This window comes from Mastigoproctus giganteus, chromosome 2 (assembly GCF_048544385.1).
Source record: "Mastigoproctus giganteus isolate SK-2022 chromosome 2, ASM4854438v1, whole genome shotgun sequence".
Lineage (NCBI taxonomy): Eukaryota > Metazoa > Arthropoda > Arachnida > Uropygi > Thelyphonidae > Mastigoproctus > Mastigoproctus giganteus.
In genome coordinates this window covers 166,108,802-166,130,617 of record NC_143576.1, presented here as the reverse complement: position 1 = coordinate 166,130,617, position 21,816 = coordinate 166,108,802, and the positions used below count along the sequence as shown (strand labels likewise).

Here is a 21,816-nt window from a genome sequence, read left to right as displayed (position 1 = left end):
AAATACACACACTCTCTCTCTCTCTCTCTCACACCAGGGCCGAATTGATTGCCAATGCTGTCATGTGTACTTCCTCCTGTCGTGTCTCGGTGGGATTGCAGATACTTTTAAATTTAATCCTAATTTGTGACTTTTTTGCCTAGCATTAGTAGAGGCATACGATGCAAGAAAGAGCAAGCTTAGGCAGCATCAGCGAAAAAAAAAAAAACAAAACCCCTCCCATTTCACCCCTCCATTCGTTCCAAATGCCTGTCCAGCTCAAATTTATTTAGGCTATCAACTTCCACAACAAAAGATTGAAGTCTGCTCCACCAATCGACCACCTGCTGGCTAAAGGCAAATTTCCACACATCTATTCTACAACTGTCTTTCCCCAGTTTGAATCTATGCCCTCTCAGGTTCTTAATCTGACCAAGAAGAAGAATCCCATCAGCATTCTGCTTGCTCAACCCATTCAAGGCCTTATACACTTCAGTTGCCTACTCTCCAGGCACTTCAATTTGCAGAACTTAAGCTTTTCTTGGAAGAGCACATGTTTGTTCCCCTCACCAATCTTGTTGCTCTTCTTTGTACTTATTCTAGAGTGGTGCCTCCGTAGCCAGGTGGGAATGAGCTGAAAGTGCGTAGCACACGCTTCTTGATTAGACCGGGGTTTGAGCCCGTCACCACCAAATACGGAGGACGCGGAAAGGTCAGGAAATGACCATCACATATCCTGGAGCAATATAGCCTTAGTTGCTAATGCTCCTAAAAACCAAATAACAATAACAACAACAACTTATTCTAGCAACTCTACATCCTTCCTGAAATGAGGTTAAAGAAGCATTGCAGGATCAATCTAGACAAGACTGCCTCAATAATTCAGACAGCTTGGGTGTGTTAAGGGGAAGTCTTGTCTGAGCAATTTGATTGGATACTATGATGCGGTCACAAAGGAACTGGATGCAAAAAATAATTTTGATATCGTCTACTTAGATTTCAATAAAGCTTTTGATGCTGCTGCACATGGAAGACTGCTGTACAAATTGGAGCAGTATGGCATTAAGGGCAAGTTGCTACAATGGATGAAAGAGTAGTTGAGTGTGAGATGGCAGGCAATGGATACTGCTCTTGGCATTAGCATTAGTAGAGGTGTATGATACAAGAAAGCATGTTTATGCAGCATTAGCCAAAAATAATAAAAAAAAAAAAACTCCCACAACAAAAGATGGAAGTCTGTTCCACCATCTACCAGCTGGCTAAAGGCAAATTTCCACACATCTGTTCTACATCTGTCTTTCCTCAGTTTGAAACTGTTTCCCCCTCAGGTTCTTAAACTGAACAAGAGGAAGAATTCCATCATCATAGGTGCCTCTGTAGCCAGGTGGGCAGGAGCAGCAGTGCGTAGCACACGCTTCTTGATTAGACCAGGGTTCGAGCCCATGACCACCAAATACGGAGGATGCTGAAAGGTTAGAGAATGACCACCGCACATCCCCGGTGGTCTAAGGCCATCATGGCCTTAGTTGCTAATGCTCCTAAAAACCAAACAACAACAACAGCATTCAGCTTGCTTAACCCATTCAAGGCCATATACCCCTCAATCAGGTCACCTCGCAGGTGACCTGATTGAGGGGTATACGGCCTCGGGTGCCAAGCAAATTCGAGGTCAAGGTTTCTAGTGCAAATTAAATAGCGAGATGCTCAGAGATAAAAGTTCTATTTAAGTTGTATCGTTTTCTATCAGCAGTTCATTTATAAATCAGTTCTTCACTTCGAAAGTCTCAAGTAAGAACAGAGAGAGGAAACTCACCTTTCTTTTTTTGTTATAATATATATATATATATATTACATTCTTTACTAACACTAACCCTTCTAAATGCTTGGCCTCCTTGCGGCACTGCTCCTGCCTCCCCATGGCAGGGCCGGAAATCTGGGAGGGAAAGTTAACCCCCCAGGGCAAAAAGTAGCTAACAATGGACTATGATGACTACCCTGTTCTTGAGCAGCCTAGGCGCTCATCTAGTACAGTCAGCGATGCTGATCATGAAATTGCAGACGGAACAAAGACAAAAAGATTGCGGAAGGACACAGATCAACAATAATGCCCATCATTCCTTATTTTGCACTCTCTTTCTGACAAATCTATTAGCACTCTATCACCATTTCTTATACAGAAATGTCTAGAAAATGTAGCGGGCTCACCCAAAATGGTGAGAACTCATATCTGGTGACCTATTGGTGGAAACTGCAAGTTGCACACATTCTGAGACTTTGCTGAAATTAACAACATTTGGAGGGCTACCCGTACAGGTCACCCCACATGCAACCTTAAATACCTCCATGGGAGTAATTGCAGAATGGGATCTGATGAATGTGACAGAAGCTGAACTGGTCCAGGAACTTAAACATCAAAAAGTTATACAAGCCAAACGCATCACAATCAGGAGAGATGGAGATTGAATTCCCACCCACAATATCATTCTAACATTTGGAACACCAGTAGTTCCATCTAGTGTCAAAGCCGGGTATCTCAATTGCTGAGTACGGCCTTTCATTCCAAATCGTATAAGATGCTACAAGTGCCAAAAATTTGGCCACTCACAAATGGCTTGTACAGGAGATTCAGTCTGTCCAAACTGTGGTTCCAAAGAACACTCACAAACAGACTGTGATGCTACGACCTCACACTGTCCTAATTGCAAAGGTGCACATCCAGCCTATTCAAAATCATGTGATCTCTGGAAAACAGGGAAACAAATCCAAAAGCATAGGATAGAATGAAAAGTTGCATATCAGGAGGCAAAGAAACAAATTATGCTCAATGTACTCAAGAACACATATGCAACAGCAGTGAAAAAATATCAATCTTCGGCAACACAAACTGAAGTTTCCGTTCCCCCAACCATATCCATTGCAGATTGGGCCCGATCTATACTGTCATCGTCAATGAAATAGTCTCCTAAGGAGCAAAAGGTAGCAGACAGAGCCAACAACAATCCTGTCACAGTTCCACCAACTGCGCCACAGAGATCATCAGATACTAAAAAAACGAAAATCGATTCAGCTCCCACTAAGAAGACAAATGGAAAACAGGGAAACAAATCCAAAAGCATAGGGTAGAACGAAAAGTTACATATCAGGAGGCAAAGAAACAAATTATGCTCAATGTACCCAAGAACACATATGCAACAGCAGTGAAAAAATATCAGTCTTCGGCAACACAAACTGAAGTTTCCGTTCCCCCAACCATATCCATTGCAGATTGGGCCCGATCTATACTGTCATCGTCAATGAAACAGTCTCCTTAGGAGCAAAAGGTAGCGGACAGAACCACCAACACTCCTGTCACAGTTCCAACAACTGCGCCACAGAGATCATCAGATACTAAAAAACCGAAAATCGATTCATCTCCCACTAAGAAGACAAATAATCCCATAGCAGTAAATATGGATACCGATAATAATGGCGACCCAGAAGAACCTAGCCTAGATCTTCACGCAGAGGATGACATGGACACTGGATGCCCAACCTTTCCAAGAAGAGAGAAAGTGAAGCTTAATCGCTACAAACAGACTGGGAATAAAAAAGAATCAGAACAATCGTCATGTAACAAAAGCAAATAATACATATCATACAATGGAACTGTAGAGGATTTCGCAATAACATTGATGATATCCATGAGCTAATAGATCATTATCATCCTATATGCATCTGCTTACAAGAGACAAATTTAACATCACAAGTGTCTCTCTCAATTAGAAATTATAACCTTTTTAGGAAAGACAGAGCTGGTACAAATAATTTTCATGGAGGGGTAGCCATACTCCTAGATTCAAGAGTACCTTACAGACACATTCCATTACAAACCTTCATAGAAGCTGTTGCAACACATATAGTGATCGGTATTAATTTGACACTTGTCTCTATTTATCTGTTGCCAAATCACCCCTATACTATTCATGAACTTGAAGATCTTATTCTGCAGTTACCAACCACTATCGGGATACCCGACCAATGAGAGACTTGATTGTAAAGATATAAATATTTCTGAGCAAATCAGATGTATGCAGGTATATAAGAAAGTAAGAGAAGAAATAATTAGACAACAGGAACAGAAGAAAAAGGTATTAAGATATACATTTATTGTAATTTGGGTATTCATTGAACTATTGCCTAACTGCTCTACACCTGTATTACGAAAACAACATGCCAGTGTTTAAGTTGCTAAATGAATAAGTTATTAAAGTGTATCATACACTTTACAACAGTGAATATAATGTAAATGTCCTTAACTTATGGGAAATCTACTAATGGCATATTACTGAAAACATTTTGTTACAATTTAGCAAACAAGACATTTAATGTCCTAAATTATAATATTACTAGATCCTATTTTTTGGATTTCTTTTGTTGGTTGTTTTACCTTTAGACCAATAACATTACTTATAAACCATTACCAAAATGTATGTTTCCTGCTTCTGTAATGCTCGCGTGGTGCCTCCGTAGCCAGGTGGGAAGGAGCAGCAGTGCATAACACACGCTTCTTGATTAAACCCCGGTTCGAGCCAGTCACCACCAAATACGGAGGATGCGGAAAGGTCAGGGAATGATCACCGCATATTCCTGGAGCAATATGGCTTTAGTTGCTAATGCTCCTAAAAACCAAATAAAATAATAATAATAACCAACCACTATCTGTTTATTGGGGGGACTTCAACGGACACCATCCATTATGGGGTTCTCCCAATGCAATAGACGAGGACAACTCAATGAACAACTAACTGACAGACAAAACCTAACACTATACTAAATACTGGCTCGCCAACTTACATCCATCTCTCTAACGGTACAACCTCTGCAATAGATCTCTCCATCTGCTCCCTGTCCCTCTTTTCTAGCATTGAGTGGATGGAATTCGACAACCCACTAAACAGTGATCACTTCCCATTAATATGCAAGATTGAAACAGGACATTCCATAATTTCAGAAAACTACATAAAATGGAAATTTTCCAAAGCAGATTGGGCAGAATTCACCTCCCGAGTGTTCTTTGATGAACGGATCATTGAAACCTGTCCTATCGACACATTACTGATCACATTACGAGACAAATACTGGCTGCTGCATGTACTGCGATTCCACAATCACAATCAACCCCCATAGAACCATAAATTATTGGTGGAACGAAGAGTGCAAGGGTGCAAAAAAAGAAAAAACCGAGCATGGAATATGTTTCGAAAATATCCAATCTTATAAACTACAAGAAACTCGGAGCCAAGGCCCATCACATTACGAAAAAAGCTTAAAAAGAATCTTGGATTTGGTTTGCAAGCTCGATTAATAAAAATATTGATACAAGAATAATATGGAGAAAAATAAAACAGCTAAATGGTAAATTTCCCCCATTATTCTCCCCCACTTCTTAATTGGAATGGGCAAGAGCTTTCTTCTCCCATAGATATAGCGAATGCCTTAGGGACTGTTTTTTCACAGTTATCTGCCTCAACACATACGAACCATCATTCCAGAAGATCAAAGTATTAGCTGAAAAGTACACACTGCACTTCAGGCTTACGAGTACATGTTCTTTACCCTATAATAAACCACTTACAATGCTTGAAATTCAAGAAGCCATATCTACCTAAAAAAACAGTGCTGCAGGCCCTGACGGAATATATTACATAATGCTCCAACACTTGGATAAAAAATCTGTCTCTTTACTGCTGACCTTTTTCAATCGCATCTTCCTTGAACATTCGTTCCCCAGTTCCTGGCATCACTCCTATATAATAGCAATTCACAAACCAGGGAAAGATCACTCTATTCCTCAAAACTATAGACCCATTTCTCTCACCAGTTGCTTAAGTAAAACCCTGGAAAAAAATAATTCACCGTCAACTCACATGGAATTTCTGACAATGAATTTGGTCTCAGAAAGAATAGATCAGCTCTGGAACTCATGGTCAAAGCCGAAACAAACATCAGGAATGCATACATCCGTAATGGGCATCTAGTCATGGTATGCCTTGATGTAGAGAAAGCCTTTGACACCATGGCGTTTTAGTATCTTGAGAGATCTGCATTCCCTTGACTTGAGAGGCCACTTACCATATTCCATACAGATCAGTGCTTCCTTCAGCACAGGTCATTTCAAGTTCAATACTGACAAGTCCTCTCCCAAACATATATACAAGAAGAAGGGGTCCCACAAGGCTCTGTGCTCAGTGCCACCTTATTTGAAACAATAAATCACATGACCAAAATTATTCCCAACACTGTGAATTCATACCTCTATTCTGATGATCTCAATATTTCTTGCAATTCGCAAAACATGGCCTTCATTCAGCGGCAGCTCCAAATTTCAATTAATAACATTCAGACGTGGATGGTACAGAATGGGTATCGACTCTCTCGCTCAAAATCTAAAGTAATTCACTTTTGTAACAAAAGAAAGATGCAGATCCGGAGCTACACTTAACAAATCAGCCTATCTCAGTTTGAACAGCATTCGACTTCTTGGTCTGATTTTTGATAGAAATTGAACTTTGTGGAATACGTTAAATATCTACGCACATTTTGCCCAAAAAAAATGAACGTACTCAGAATTATTTCTTCAACATCATGGGGTCAGATCGATACACGTTACTTCACTTGTATAGAGCCCTAATCAGATCTCGCCTTGATTATGGTGCACCAGTATATGATTCTGCTAGGGAGAGCGTGCTAGCACAGCTTTCCCCTATCCAAGATTCTGCCCTAAGGATTGCTATAGGCGTTTATAGAACTTTGCCAGTTCAAAGTCTACATTGAAAGCCATGAACTTCCCATAAGCCTCAGGAGAAAGATGTTACTACTCAACTATACAACTAAAGTCCACCTATCCATCCCATTAAACCGATAATTAATGACCCCCAGCTCACAATGTACTATAGAAATAAACCCAGAGCAGTTCAGCCTACTGTTCTCAGATTTCAGGCATTATTACAAACTTGGAATATAGATTTTGACAAAATTCTTCAAGATCCAAACAGTCCGGATCCCCCATGGCATTATATTAAACCATCCTATGACAGCTATTTCCTAACCTGGGGAAAACACTCTCTTGCAAATGTCAACATACAACAACTCCACATTCCCCACACACAAAATCATCTGCATTTTACAAAAATATATACCGATGGGTCAAAATCTGAGAGTAGAGTTGGTGCCGCAGCTGTCTTCCCTCATAAAACCTTCTCTGTATCGCTTCCCAATGAATGCAGCAGCTCTATAGCTGAATTATATGCCATCAAACTTGCAGTAGAAAATATCCGTCTGTTCCTCCATAAAAGCATGATATATACGGACTCCCAGAGTGCGATTATAGCTTTACAAAACAATTCTTCTCAAACACATCCTTTAATAAAATTCATGAAATCCAAACTGATGCATATCAAAAAACTCTAGCGAGTGGTCATTTTCTGCTGGATCCCAGGCCATGCTGGGATACCAGGAAATGAATGTGCGGACTATGCTGCTAAGCATCCATCCAACAGAGAATCATCACAATATTATGTTCCATATCTTGACTACAAAAGTACCATAAGAAGAATATGTAGGGAACAGTGGACAATTCAATGGCAAGCTGAAATGCATAATAAACTCCTTTAAGTAAAACCTGAACAACAATGGACCTCCAGCTTCCATGTAAACAGAAGGGAGGAAGTAATCTTAACCAGAGTGCGAATTGGCCAGTCATCTTACCCACCTTTATCTCCTCATAGGTAATGATCCTCCGCAATGCATACAGTGCAACTCTCCTTTTACAATGAAACATATTCTTGTTGAGTGTACTTTATACACCATAGCCAAGTCTCATTTAGCTTTCTTCCAAATCTTAAAGAACCCCTGACACTTTACCACATCATAGGCAACGATGCTAATTTGCTGGAATTTTTCCATTTTATTAAACTGATAAAATTATATCAGCAAATTTTGACTGATGTCATAACAGTCACCATGCATGTGTAACATTCATAACATTGATTAGTGCATTATGGCCAAAGTTGCCCTTGCACCAAAAAACAACAACAACAAGGTGCCTACTCTCCAGGCACTGCAATTTGTAGAACTTAAGCCTTTTTTGGTAAAAGCATCCCTTTGTTCCCCTCACCAGTCTTGTTGCCCTTCTTTGTACTCGTTCTAGCAACTCTACATCCTTCCTGAAATGAGGCCTCCAGACCTGTACACAGTACTTTATGTGGCCTGACCAATGCCTTGTACAACAGGATAATCACCTCCCTGTACCTGCTAGCAAAATTCCTATACATCATTGACAAGACTCCATGACCCTTGTAGCCCATCTGCACTGTTCAGCAAACTTAATATTTGACTGCACAGTTACCCCCATGTCTTTTTCCAACTGTGGTGTTGTTATTTGGTTTTTAGGAGCATTAGCAACTAAGGCCATATTGCTCCTGGAATATACGGTGGTCATTATCTGACCTTTCCACATCCTCCGTATTTGGTGGTGACGTGCTCGAACCCGTCTAATCATTCCAACTGTGTGGTACTACATTTCCTTGAGTGTAGTACCACACAGTTGGTACATTTCTCTTCGGTTATTGCTACCCATTTGTAGTACTTTGCATTTGTCAATGTTAAACTTCAGTTGCCACTTCTCAGCCCATTTGCCCAACTTATCTAGATCCAGTTGGAGTAGCATACTGTCCTTAACAACCCTGCCAACCTTTGTATCATCTGCAAACTTGGATATTAATCCTGCTATACCTTCATTAATGATATTGATGAAGGTATATATATCATGATTAATGTCCAACAAAACAACAGTGGGCCCAGCACCGGACCCTGGGGAACTTCATTAATAACATTTGTCCACGAAGAGCAGTGTCCATTGATTTCCACTCATTGTCATCTCAGCTGACTGGGCTAGCCGGGTGGGTAAAGTGCTTGCCTGGCAAACCAAAGATCGTGGGTTCGATTCCCGCCTAGGGCTTGGATATCACAATGGTGCCGTACTATCCGATTGGATCTCATGGCCATGGTACACGAAGGAAGCAGGAAAAAACTGATTCCTTTGTGTATTGATCACATCATACGATTAAAAAAAAAAAATGTCATCTCACACTCAAACATCCCTTTATCCATTGTGGAAACTTGGCCTTAATACCACTGCAATTTGTACAGCAGCAACATTATAAAAAGCTTTCCTGAAATCCAAGTATATGATATCAAAATTATTTTTGATATTCATTTCCTTTGTGACCACATCATAGTATCCACTCAAATTGGTCAGACAAGACCTCCCTTTAACAAACCCATGCTGTGTCTTAACTATTACTGCAGTCTTGTGTAGATGATCCTGCTATGCCTTTTTAACAAGTGACTCCATTATTTTTCCTGGACCGCAAGTTAAACTAACAGGTCTATGTCATCTTTTGAACCCCTTTGTGAATTGGTGATACATTTGCACACGTCCAGTCCATTGGGAACTCCCCTGAGTCCAAGGAAGCTCTCATAGTTATGGCTAAGGGATTGCTTACTTCCTTTGCTGCCACCTTTAATATAACTGGATAGATCCTGCTCACCCCAGGAGAGAGAGAGAGAGAGAGAGAGAGAGAGAGAGAGAGAGAGAGAGAGAGAGAGATTTTGGATCAATGTGGTCTACCCCAGGATGGCTGGTGAGTTGAACAAGTTCTTTCATCCATATTTGCACAAAATTATGCCTTTAAGGGAAGAAAACGGCTACATCAGCTAACTGTAATTGATCGTTAAATGCATTTACGATAACTGGGGGATGGGGAGACTTGAGGAGAAATTTTCAGATGTAAATGAAAAAACAAGGATCTGATTTTATTTGGACATTCTGAAAAAAGTGCCTAACTTCAGTCAGGGTATAATCAGTTATAGATGCAACTTGCCACTTGATCTTTGGGCGAGAGAGAGAGAGAGAGAGAGAGAGAGAGAGAGAGAGAGAGAGAGAGAGAGAGAGAGAGAGAGATTAGGTAGATTTCAAGAGGGATTAGATAATTTGGATGGAGTAGATAAAATATGAAACTGCAAATATATGTGTAGTGGTAAATAGTTAATTTTAATTGGAATACAGGAACAGCATTTTAATTTTTGTTTTTGAACTGTATATCTAAAATATTAGGTTAGCACTTTGACAATTAAAGTTTCTCGAAGGATTATTTTTTCCAATGATTTGGAGCTCCTGCTATTCATGAAAAAAATTGAAAAGCTCTTTCCTACGTCCAAGTAAGATTGAAGGAGTGGTTTGGCTGTAAGTATCTTTTCAGCCCATGTGACAAGATTAGCACTAGGAGCTACTCAGACATCTTGTTAAATATTGCTTTAAGTAATTTTTATTTCTTAACAATGTGTTTTTAGGTGCCTCCGTAGCCAGGTGGGCAGGAGCAGCAGTGCGTAGCACATGCTTTTTGATTAGACCGGGGTTCAAGCCCATGACCACCAAATAAGGAGGATGCGGAAAGGTCATGCAGTGATCACCGCATATCCCCGGAGCAATACGGCCTTAGTTGCTAATACTCCTAAAAAAAAAAAAACCAACCAACCAATGTGTTTTTAATGTTATCATTATATTAAAAGTATAGTATCAGAAAGCATAAAATGAAACATGTTTTTTTTATTGCAATGTATTCTTGGTGTCCTCTATGTAATACCACATATTTAAATAGATACAATTTATTTTCATTTCAGGGCATTTTTAAGACTTGGATCACCCCTTAGTTGTATCCCATTTGATGATATTGGACAGGATAGTTCTAAAATGTCAAGTAAAGGAGAGAGTAGACCAGCAAATCAGAGAGATGGCGGACCTGTTCCATTAACTCGTGTAAAGACATTAGTATCCATGACTACTCCTAGAGATTGTAGGTTACATGGTACTGCCATAATGCCACCTTTTGTAGAGTTTGATATGAATTCAGAGGGATTTAGCTGTTTATATCTTCCCAGTATTGCTCCTCAAAGTGTATCAGCTCCTCCAGTTGTGGGAGTAGGAATGGTGTCAATGGGAACTGACACATCTGTTATAGGGGGTATAGGAACAGGTAAGGAATGAAATTGTTTTAGAGCAATAAATCATAAAAAGTATATCTTTAAAATGGTATATATATACAGGGTGTTTCAAAAGGGATGGTCAATAATTTAAAGGTTAACTGTACAGACTACAATATGCAAAAAAAGCCTTGTAAACATGGGTCCTTAAGTGAATTGTTTTCGAGATATTGCACATTACTACTTGGGATCCACCACTGATAAGGTGAACTGTTCAGAGTTGGGATCCACCTGTGACTTGTTTGTTTAGGTTAGGTTATGCTCATTCTCTCCTTTTCCCCTTTCTCAATGCTCTTAGACGTAGCAGGCACACCAGTACTTGTCAAAATATAGTCAACATGGAAAGAGGTTACAACAACGAAGAGTATGCGGACATGCACTTCATGTATGGTAAATCCAATGGCAGTGCACTCGAGGCTGCAAGAAACATTTCCCTGCCGAAGGCAGCACAACAGGAACAAGTTCATCAGATTACATCAACGCATTAGAGAACATGGGCGTTTCGCACATGGAGTACAAGCAGTTAGGCCCAGAAGGATAACACCTGATATTGAGGAAAGGGTGTTAGAAAGAATAGAACAAAATCCAGGAATTTCGGCAAGGAGGGTTGCTCTGCAATGGCATGTACCGAGTCATAGTAGTGTGTGGTGAATTTTACATAGCTAGTTACTATACCCCTACCATATTCAGTGTGTACAAGGTCTCAGCAATACAGACTATCCTCCCAGAGTGCTCCCATAATCAATAGCGGATCTTAACAAAAAATGTGCATTATCACGATAATGGTTCATTTGCAGCCTGATGTTCACTGGGACTTTTTTGCTTATTTTAGTTTGTACTTTTCACCTTTAAATTATTGACCATCATTTTTGAAACACCCTGTGTGTGTGTGTGTGTGTGTGTGTGTGTGTGTGTGTGTGTGTGTGTGTGTGTGTGTGTGTGTGTGTGTGTTCAGGTTGTCCAGGCTAGGGTGGGATAATGAAGAAGAGGGTACTGTTAAAGCGATGTTTCTAATGTAATCTAAAGCCTAATTTGTTTCTATATATTTTCAGTTCAACTGTTGTTTTGTCAGTGGTATGGTTTGGCCTTTCGAGTACTAGGCTTCATGTCATATTATTTTTCACTGCATAAGGACCACCGCTATACAAATCTGTTGCATCAGCGGTTTGATTTTAGTATCATTCCGTCATTGCATGGATTTGTTTAGCGTTTGAATTGCAGCGATTCCCCAACTATTACTGGCCTCATGGTCCTCTGTTGAGATGGGGCATAATGGTCAGTCTATTTTATTTTCTTAATTATTATTTTCAGTTCATTTGGTCATGTATTGTTGGTAGTCCACGTTTCCACATTAGTAAGATTTCAAATAATTCGGAAATGGGTGCCATCTGCGGGTGAAACATAAATTTATTTTGAATTGGCTTGTATTTTCTAAATTATATTAGGAACGTTGCTTCAACAGTACCCTATTCTTCTTTATATACCCCCCCCATTTTACTTACTTCCCTCGCTGCCTCCTTCAATATAACTGGATAGATTCCATCTGTCTCAGATGCCTTTCTTATGTTTAACTTCAACAATTTTTCCTCCACTTTGCTCTCTCTCAGTTATTACAAAATCAATTAGCTCCCTGTTAGATGTTGATAAACTTCTGGTATTTCCCTCCTTCAATAACTCCTCACGTGTGAATGTAGATACAATATACTCATTTAGTTTATTAGCCACCTGAGCAAGATCATCAACAGTTGAACCATCAATAACCAGTGGAACAATCTGATTCATCCCCTTCGCCATTGCTTACATCAGTCGATTCATCAATCTGAATACTAAATATATGACCAATTTTTATAACTGCAATTAGTTGTTTAATATCTTTTGACATGTCTATGATGCCCGCCCGAATTGTATCATTTGACAGGGGAATCTGTTGCACTTTTTTCACAATTCCATCTCCACAAGTAATACACACCATATCAATAGCAGCTGGTTTTATAAGATTTTCCTCAATGGTATGAGACTTCTTCTGCTTTGTAATCTGCCACATCATAGGAAGCCAATGTAATTTGTTGAGCAGAATATACAATAATGTTGTTTGGAGCATCGAAACACTGTCTTTTGATCTGTTCTTCTTTTCTTTCAAAAAAACGGCGGTCTTTACCAGTAAACATTTGTGTTACATTTCAAAATGTCTTTTTAAGTTTATTTGGTTTTAATGATTGATTACTTAATACTTCACAACATAGTACACACTGTGGTTAGTCTACTCTGCGACCATCAATGCAGGTGAAACCTAGCTCTAAAAATACTTCTTTGTATTCATGTTTTGGCATTATGGGTAGGTTAAATTTTAAGAATCTATATGTATACAAAAATAATGCTAACACTTGTATAAAAGAACATCAATGTAATCCCGTTATTATGATGCACACATCAAATTTCAGCTCTCTGCGCAGTATGGTAATGCGTCGACTGAGCAGTGTTATTTGTGGCTTGGTTCTCGACATAAACATGAGCCAGTTTATATCCGTCTAATGTTTATGATAAGTTTCAGCGAATTCTGAATACCGAGAAGCTGCTCCTTTCGACGCGCTGTGGCTCAAAACGTTTTTAAAATGATTTTTGTACATTTGTAACGTATGTTATTAGGCAAAAATATTTCATGACCCACTCAATATGCCAACCAACCTAATTTTGGGTCACGACTGATAGGTTAAGAAACCATGCTTTGCCTTCTCCTTTCATCCACCCTAAATACTTCTCTTTCTATCCTTTTTTTAAAAGTTTGGCCCCTTGTGCTCTTTACATTTCCATCTGTCAGCCTTTTCTCTCACTTAATTATTATAACTTAGCTTATATATAAATAAATAAATCTGCAGCCATCCTCAGTCCTCTGTAGGATGGAGGCCTCCTCAATGAGTCATGGACCATAATCTGCCATGCTGGGTTAGCAGATAGCATTAGCATTAGTAGAGGCATTTGATGCAAGAAAGCAAGCTTATGCAGCATCAGCCAAAAAAAAAAAGAAAAAAAAAAAACCACTTCCACTTCACCCCTCCGTTCATTCAAAATACCTGTCCAGCTGAGCCTTAAACTTATTTAGGCTATCAACTTCCACGACAAGGGATGGAAGTCTGTTCCACCAACGAACCACCCGCAGGCTAAAGGCAAATTTCCGCACGTCTATCCTACATCTGTCTTTCCTCAATTTGAATTTATGCCCTCTCAGGTGATTATTCTGAGCGAGAGGAAGAATCCCATCAGCATTGAGCATGCTCAAACCATTCAAGGCTTTATACACCTCTATCAGATCACCTTGCTGGTGCCTAGTCTCCAGACACTGTAATTTGCAAATCTTAAGCCTTTCTTCGTAAGAGCACCCCTTTGTTCCATTCACTAATCTTGTTGCCCTTCTCTGTACTCGTTCCAGCAGCTCTACATCCTTCTTGAAATGAGGCCTCCAGGCCTGTATTCAGTACTCTAGGTGTGACCTGACCATTGCCTTATACAAGGGAATAATCACCTCCTTATCCCTGCTAGAAAAATTCCTATATATCATTGACAATACACCATGAGCTACTCTTGCAGCCTGTCTGCACTGCTCAGAGAACTTCATATCTGCCTGCACAACCACCCCCAGGTCCCTTTCATTCTCTACCACTGTCAATGTAGTACAACAGAGTTGATACGTTGCTCTGGGGGTTGCTGTTTCCCATGTGTAGTACTTTACATTTGTCAATGTTAAACTTCATTTGCCACCTCTCAGCCCATCTGCTCAACCTTTCCAGATCCTGTTGCAGCAGCATAGTGTCAGTAGTGTCCTTGACAACCCTGCCTACCTTTGTATCGTCTGCAAACTTCGACATTAAGCTTGATATACCATCATCAATATCATTTATGAATACAGAAAACAATAATGCACCCAACACTGAGTCCTGAGGGACTCCACTAATAACATTAGTCCACGACGAGCAGTGTCCATTGATTACCACTCTCTCTGTCTTCTCTCCCTCAGCTACCCCTTTACCCACAGCAGCAATTTGCCTCCAATGTTACACTGCTCCAATTTGTGCAGCAGTCTACCATGTGCAACAGTATCAAAAGCCTTTCTAAGATCCAAGTATATAATATCAAAGTTATTCCCTGCATCCAGTTCCTTTGTGACTGCATCATAGTATCCAATCAAATTGGTCAGGCAAGACTTCCCCTTAACAAAACCATGCTGTGTCCGAGCTATAACTGAAGTCTTGTCTAAATGATCCTGCAGTGCTTCTTTAACTAGTGCCTCCATTAATTTTCCTGGAACAGAAGTTAAACTCACAGATCTATAATTGCTTGTGTCAGCTTTTGATCCTCCTTTGTGAATTGGGGTCACATTTGCACATCTCCAGTCTATGGGTACCTCCCCTGAGTGCAAGGAAGCTCTCATAATTATGGCTAAGGGTTTGCTTACTTCCTTTGCTGCCTCCTTTAATATAACTGGATAGATCCCATCCACCCCAGGTGCCTTTCTTGTGTTTATCTTCAACAATTTCTCCTCCACTTTACTCTCAGTTATTACAAGATTCTCTAGCTTACTGCTAGAGTTGAATACACCTCTGGCTTTCCCCTCGCTAAATAACTCCTCATGTGTGAATGTCGATGCAAAATATTCATTTAGTTTGTTAGCTACCTGAGCAGGATCATCAACAGTTGACCCATCAATATCAAGTGGACCAATCTGATTCATCCCCTTCCTTCTAGAGTTTACATAACTAAAGAATCTTTGCTGTTTTTCTTTGCATCCCTTGCCAAAGATTTCTCGTAATCTGCCTTCGCCTGCCTAACCTCCTTTGTAACTTGGTTACAGATCAACTTGTATCTATCATAGGCTTCTGTGTCATGTGTTAATTTGTATGTATCCCATGCATGTTTCTTCTCTGCCATATGCCTCATCAGTTCATCTGACATCCATTTAGGCCTAAACCTTGAACAATATTTCTTAGTTGGTATGTAAAGTCTAGTAGCTTCCAAGATAAGTTCTTTGAATGCTTCCCATTTTGCATTTACTGTTGATAACATCATCAGTTGGTCCCACTGTATAGAATTTAAATATTGTCTCAGTAGTCGCCTTTAAGAAAGCAATAACCCTTCCCTTTACCCCTAATGATAGTTACCTCTTTGAGTAAATCCCACATCAGCACACTATGATCACTGCCACCTAGTGGTTCATTTATCTGCAGATTCTTAATGCATGAAGAATCCCTGCTGATAATCAAATCAAGAGCATTCCTCCCTCTAGTTGCCTCCCGAACATGCTGATGTAGAAAACAATCATCCAAAAAATCCACAAAAGCCTTGCTAGTGTGTGAGTGACCAGCCCACAAATTCCAGTCAATATCTGGGAAATTAAAATCTCCCATTATAAGACTCTCTGATTTACTGGCCCACTCTATTTCCCTGTACAGTTTCTTATTATACTCATCAGAGTCATTAGGCCTATAGCACACTCCTACTCTCAATTTTGATCTCCCAATGCTTATGTCACACTAAACTGACTCAACACTGCACTGGCCAGCGATGTCCACTGGCTTCACTTCCTTGGATTTTATGTATTTCTTAACTAATAGCATAACTCCTCCTCCCTTCCTATCCAGTCTATCTTTTCTGTAGACGTTGTACTCCCCAAATTCCAGTTCTGCATTCCTTATATCTGTGTGACACCAAGTCTCTGATATCCCAACAATATCTGCCTTTGATGTTTTGAGCAATACCTCAAATTCATCAAATTTATTTACTAAACTCCTAGCATTGGTGTACACGCAAGTATACATGCACCTATTTCTATTCTTAGCTACCCTAACACAACCCATGTGTTTACTTGTACCGCAATGACTCCCAGCAGTCTCTGAAATATCCTGAATCTTGTTTTTCAGGCTTCTGCTCATTCCAATAGAAGCAGTGCAAGAATCTCTTTCACCTCTGCCAGTGGCTACTGTTAAATCTATTTGTCTTTGTATCCCCCCAAGCTAGCAGTGTTCCGACCCGCCTAACACTGCCTCGATAGCATCAGCAGATATTCTTGCACCCTTTCTATTTAAGTGTATCCCATCCCTGTAGAAGCAATCCCTCCTGTTAACAAGTACAGTCCAGGCTGAAAAAAATTCTACCCCTTGAGCCTTGCACAATCTTTCTAGGGCCGAATTGATCGACAAGGCTCTCATCATATACTCCCTCCTATCGTGTCTGGGCAGAATTGCAGACACTTTCAAATTCAACCCTATAGACTATACTTAACAGTCACGGTCTTGAATCCCAGTCTGCGCTAAGAGTATGCGCTGTTGCACTCTTGCCCCTGACCACTTGGGTATGCAGGCCTTATATATATATATATATATATATATATATTTACTGATATATAAAAAAGCTGATGCATCCATATGAGGTATGGCAGTAAAGTTCCTGTACTGATGCTGTTGTGGTTGTTTGCTGAGTTTGAAAATAAATGGAAGTGGTACATTGAGTTCAGATTTCTTCCAACAGATGGTGGTATTGAGGTTGTTCATAGGCTGACAGGTTGCAAATAACAACCAGTTTCACTATTATTGTTAGTGTACCATGTCACAATTTTTCAGTAGAGCAAAGAATTTTGTTTGACTAGCATAAGCAGTTCATAGATGGATATAAGGATGCTTGTGATGAACCAAGAAGTGGCCATCTGTCAACCACTTGAAATGAAGACAGGGTTGCAAAAGTTTGGAAAATTGTGACAAGAGATCATTGTTTGACCCTCAGAATGATGGCTGATGAGTTTGATATGAATAAAGAGATGATTCGTCAAATTTTCTGCTTGAAGTGTTAGGGAAAAGGAACGTCTGTGCAAATTTTCTGCCATACAGCCTCATGGGTGAGAAGAAGCAGTGAAGAATGTCATCATGCAAAGACTTCATCCAGACTTATCGAGATGATCCTAATTTCCTCCACTGTATTGTCACTGGAGATAAGTGTTGGGTGTTTCAGTGCTATCCAGAGACGATGCATCAGAGAATGCAGTGTACTTCCAAACCTCACCAAGGCCCAAAACATTTTGCTTAAAGAAGTACAGGATCAAGGTGATGCTGATCATTTTTATTCACAAATAGTGTGTGGTTCACAGGAATTTGTACCTGAATGGGAGAGAGGTAAAGACTACTGAAGTGCATATCCTGGGATAGGCTGCAATTTTTAAGAGAAAGGCAGCTGGTTCTTGTTGCACAATTATGTCCTCTCCCATTCTGCACTTGTTATACCACATTTCTGATGAAAATGCATTGTACAGATCCACCAGTGACGGAGTAAGACAGTTTGAGGCCCCAGGAGCAAAGTATTTTTGAGTCTCCAAACTATTTTAGCTTATATAGGGGTATGTTTTATTGTTTTAATTTAATACAGTTTTAAAGTTATGTTGTTAAATGAAACATGTACAACAAAATCTTTTTATTAGTTATTATATCAGAAAATTGCATATTGCAAATAATAAATTTAACCTCTTTTTAATGTAATATATAATAGCATAAATACAAATAAATACAAAGTTCAGTTCCAGGGAAATTAATGGAGGCACTGATTAAGGAAGCGATGCAGGATCATCTAGATAAGACTGCAGTTATAGTTGAGACACAGCATGGGTTTGTTAAGGGAAGTCTTGTCTGACTAATTTGATTGTTAACTATGATGTGGTCACCGAGGAACTGGATGCAAAAAATAATACCATATACTTGGATTTTCGGAAAGTTTTTTTATACTGTGGCACGTGGAAGACTACTGTACAATTTGGAGCAGTATTGCATTTAGGGCAAGCGGCTACAATGGATAAAGAGATGGTTGGGCGTGAGAAGTTAAAGAGTGGTAATCAATGGACACTGCTCTTCATGAACTAATGTTATTAATGCAGTCCCTCAGGGTTTGGTGTTGGGGCCCATTGTTATTTTCTGTATTTATCAATAATATTGATGAAGATATATCAGGGTCTAAGTTTGCAGATGATACAAAGGTTGGCAGGGTTGTTAATGACACTAATGATATCATGCTAGTGCAACAGGGTCTGAAGAAGTTTAGTAGATGGGCTAAGAGGTGGCAACTGAAGTTTTACAAATGTAAAGTACTGCATATGGGTAGCAGTAACCCCAGGGTAATGTATAAACTGGATGGTACTACACTCAGGGTAGTGGAGAATGAAAAGGAGCTGGGGTAATTGTGCAGTCAGATATGACGTTTTCTGAGCAATGCAGGTAGGCTTCAAGAGTAGCTCATGGTGTCTTGTCAATGTTATACAGGAATTTTGCTAGCAGGGATAAGGAGGTGATTGTCCCCTTGTATAAGGCAGTGATCAGGCCACACCTTGAGCACTGTATACAGGTCTGGAGGCCTCATTTTAGGAAAAATGTAGAGCTTTTGGAACGAGTTCAGAGAAAGGCAATGAGATTTGTGAGTAGAACAAAGTTTTGCTGTTATCAAGAAAGGCTTAAGTTCTGCAAATTGCAGCTTACATTCAAATTGAGAAAAGACAATTGTAGAATAGATGTGCGGAAATTTGCCTTCAGCCAGCAGTGGGACAAACTTCCATCTGTTGTAGTGGAGGTCAATAACTTAAATAGGGTCAAGGTAGAACTAGACAAAATATTTGTAGTGAATGGGTGGGTGAAATGGGAAGGTTTTTTTTTTTTTTTTTTTGGCTAATGCTATATAAGCTTGCTTTTGTGCATCACATGTCTCTACTAATGCTAAATATGAATGAATGACGGTTGTAACGTCTATTAAAGTAAATGAGTAAATAGTAAATTAAATAGCAACAATTGAATGAAATAATTGAAAAACCAGGTAATTTACTTAGTAATTGTTTTTCTTGCTTTTATTTACCGAAATTTATCAATAACCTTTTCCACATCCAAGTTCTGCATAAACTTATTTTTTTAATAAATAAATAAAATAGCTAACCTGCTCTGATGGTCTTGAGTTAATCTCTTGCATAAATAATTTTTAACTTGCTTAAGAACTGAAAATGATTATTCTCTGCTTGCTAATGATTATTCTTTGCTATTTAATTTACTATTTACTTATTTACTTTAATCGATGTTACAACCATCATTTATTCATATTTAGTATTTGTAATTGGAATGCTTAAAAATATCTTAAATAATATTTCAACATGAGGAAACATTGATCGAAGCTCATCTATCGCACTCTTATACATTGTAATTGGATTATCCCTATTCTCTTCTTTAATGAGCTTTAGAAAATGAATTACTAAATAGGTTCAAGGTAGAACTTTAAACTTGTTTATTTTGCTTGTATCAGTGTCATTCTTATAGTTGTTTTTTATTTTATCAATGTAAATTTTAAGTTTATCCTCTGTCATGCATGATTTAAAAAAAAGTTGAAAATCATCAATAACATTATTGTAAACGTCACATCTTGTATCTAACTCACAAACAAGCTTGTCACAAATAACATTGTGTACATTAACTACGAAATGTTGTTTTTCCAGGTTAATTTATTTCATTGCTCCTTGATTCACCATATTATAGTTTCTTTTTTTTTTTGCCTTGATTTTTAAATCTTTAAACTCCAGAAGCTTTTATCAGTTTTTAAATCGGCTCTAATTTTTGTACTTCTGTTTTGTTTAAAGGTTTCTTGCCATTGTGTATAGTTATTTCTTTAATACACTCTCAGTTTCCTCTTAAAGCCAAAACTGCATCAAATCATTCCACTCACCTATTATCGTTACTCGTTTTTATATACGAGAAGATTTGCTTTTTAAACAGTTGATGGAAACATTCACTCGCTTTGTGGAATTAGAAAAAAAATACAAGTTTTGCACAAAATAAAAGTAATGTAAAGCACAAGTGCAAGATTCAGCAGCAGAGTTCACCACTAAATTTGACAAGTGGCTTGCACATGTACATAATTTGCAATTGGAACACAATGCATTTATTTTAGCTTGTAACCCGGAATATTTGCGAGCCACAGCAGCATTATTATATCATTGGCCCGTACACTATTTAATATCAATGGAAAACTTGTGTATGGTATTCAAAACAACATCTTTTAAATATTCAGAATTATGTTTGTTAATTGGAACAAAATCCATAAACTTTTCGCAAAAATTACCTTCTTGAAATATGTATCCCAAAACAAAGGTTAGGTGGATTCAAGTCCTAATGAGTATCATTAGGACTTGAATCCACAATTATAGAAGAATACATGGCTAACAAATGATTTTATCTCTAACTTCTTTTGCCATTATACAATTAATTCCTCACAAATTGCATGCGATAATAGCTAACATTTCTTTGACTGGGATTAGCAAATTTTCTAATTGTGTTTTGAGGATATTATCAAATTCTGTCAGATATTCTATACAACTCAAAAAATTTCCCTTTCTATTAGAAATTGAATGTTCTTTATGGACTTGAAAAGCAATACTTAATGTTGATAATAGCTTAATCATTTGCGACAGTTCTCTTCAAAACTTGTCACCAATAATTAGTCTCAATATTTATTTTCTTAGTCCACCACTATATCTATACGGCTACTGAAGTTGTCTTTTGGAAAATACACATTGATGTAACATAGCTCTTAGAATATTCGTGTTCCTTTAATATATTTTTAAAATCATTATGCTCAGTTGAAAGTTTTGTTGGCAATGTATAAAATAATTTGCAAATGTAACATTGGATACACTTACTCATTTCAGAAAATGAGCTATTCCCTTTTTTCTTTGTTGCCAGAAAAAAAGGT

The 21,816-nt window shown here is 38.7% G+C and overlaps 1 protein-coding gene across 3 annotated transcripts in view; it reads left to right on the top strand.

Moving 5' to 3' along the window:
- Nucleotides 1-21,816, top strand: part of bchs (WD repeat and FYVE domain containing 3 bchs) — a 1,877,108-nt gene that overhangs the window by 446,987 nt on the left and 1,408,305 nt on the right. For all 3 annotated transcript variants that reach the window (XM_090389621.1, XM_090389619.1, XM_090389620.1), the window contains exon 21: nucleotides 10,702-11,054. In XM_090389621.1, coding sequence (XP_090245747.1) covers nucleotides 10,702-11,054 — 353 coding nt within the window. The remainder of the gene's footprint in view (nucleotides 1-10,701; nucleotides 11,055-21,816) is intronic.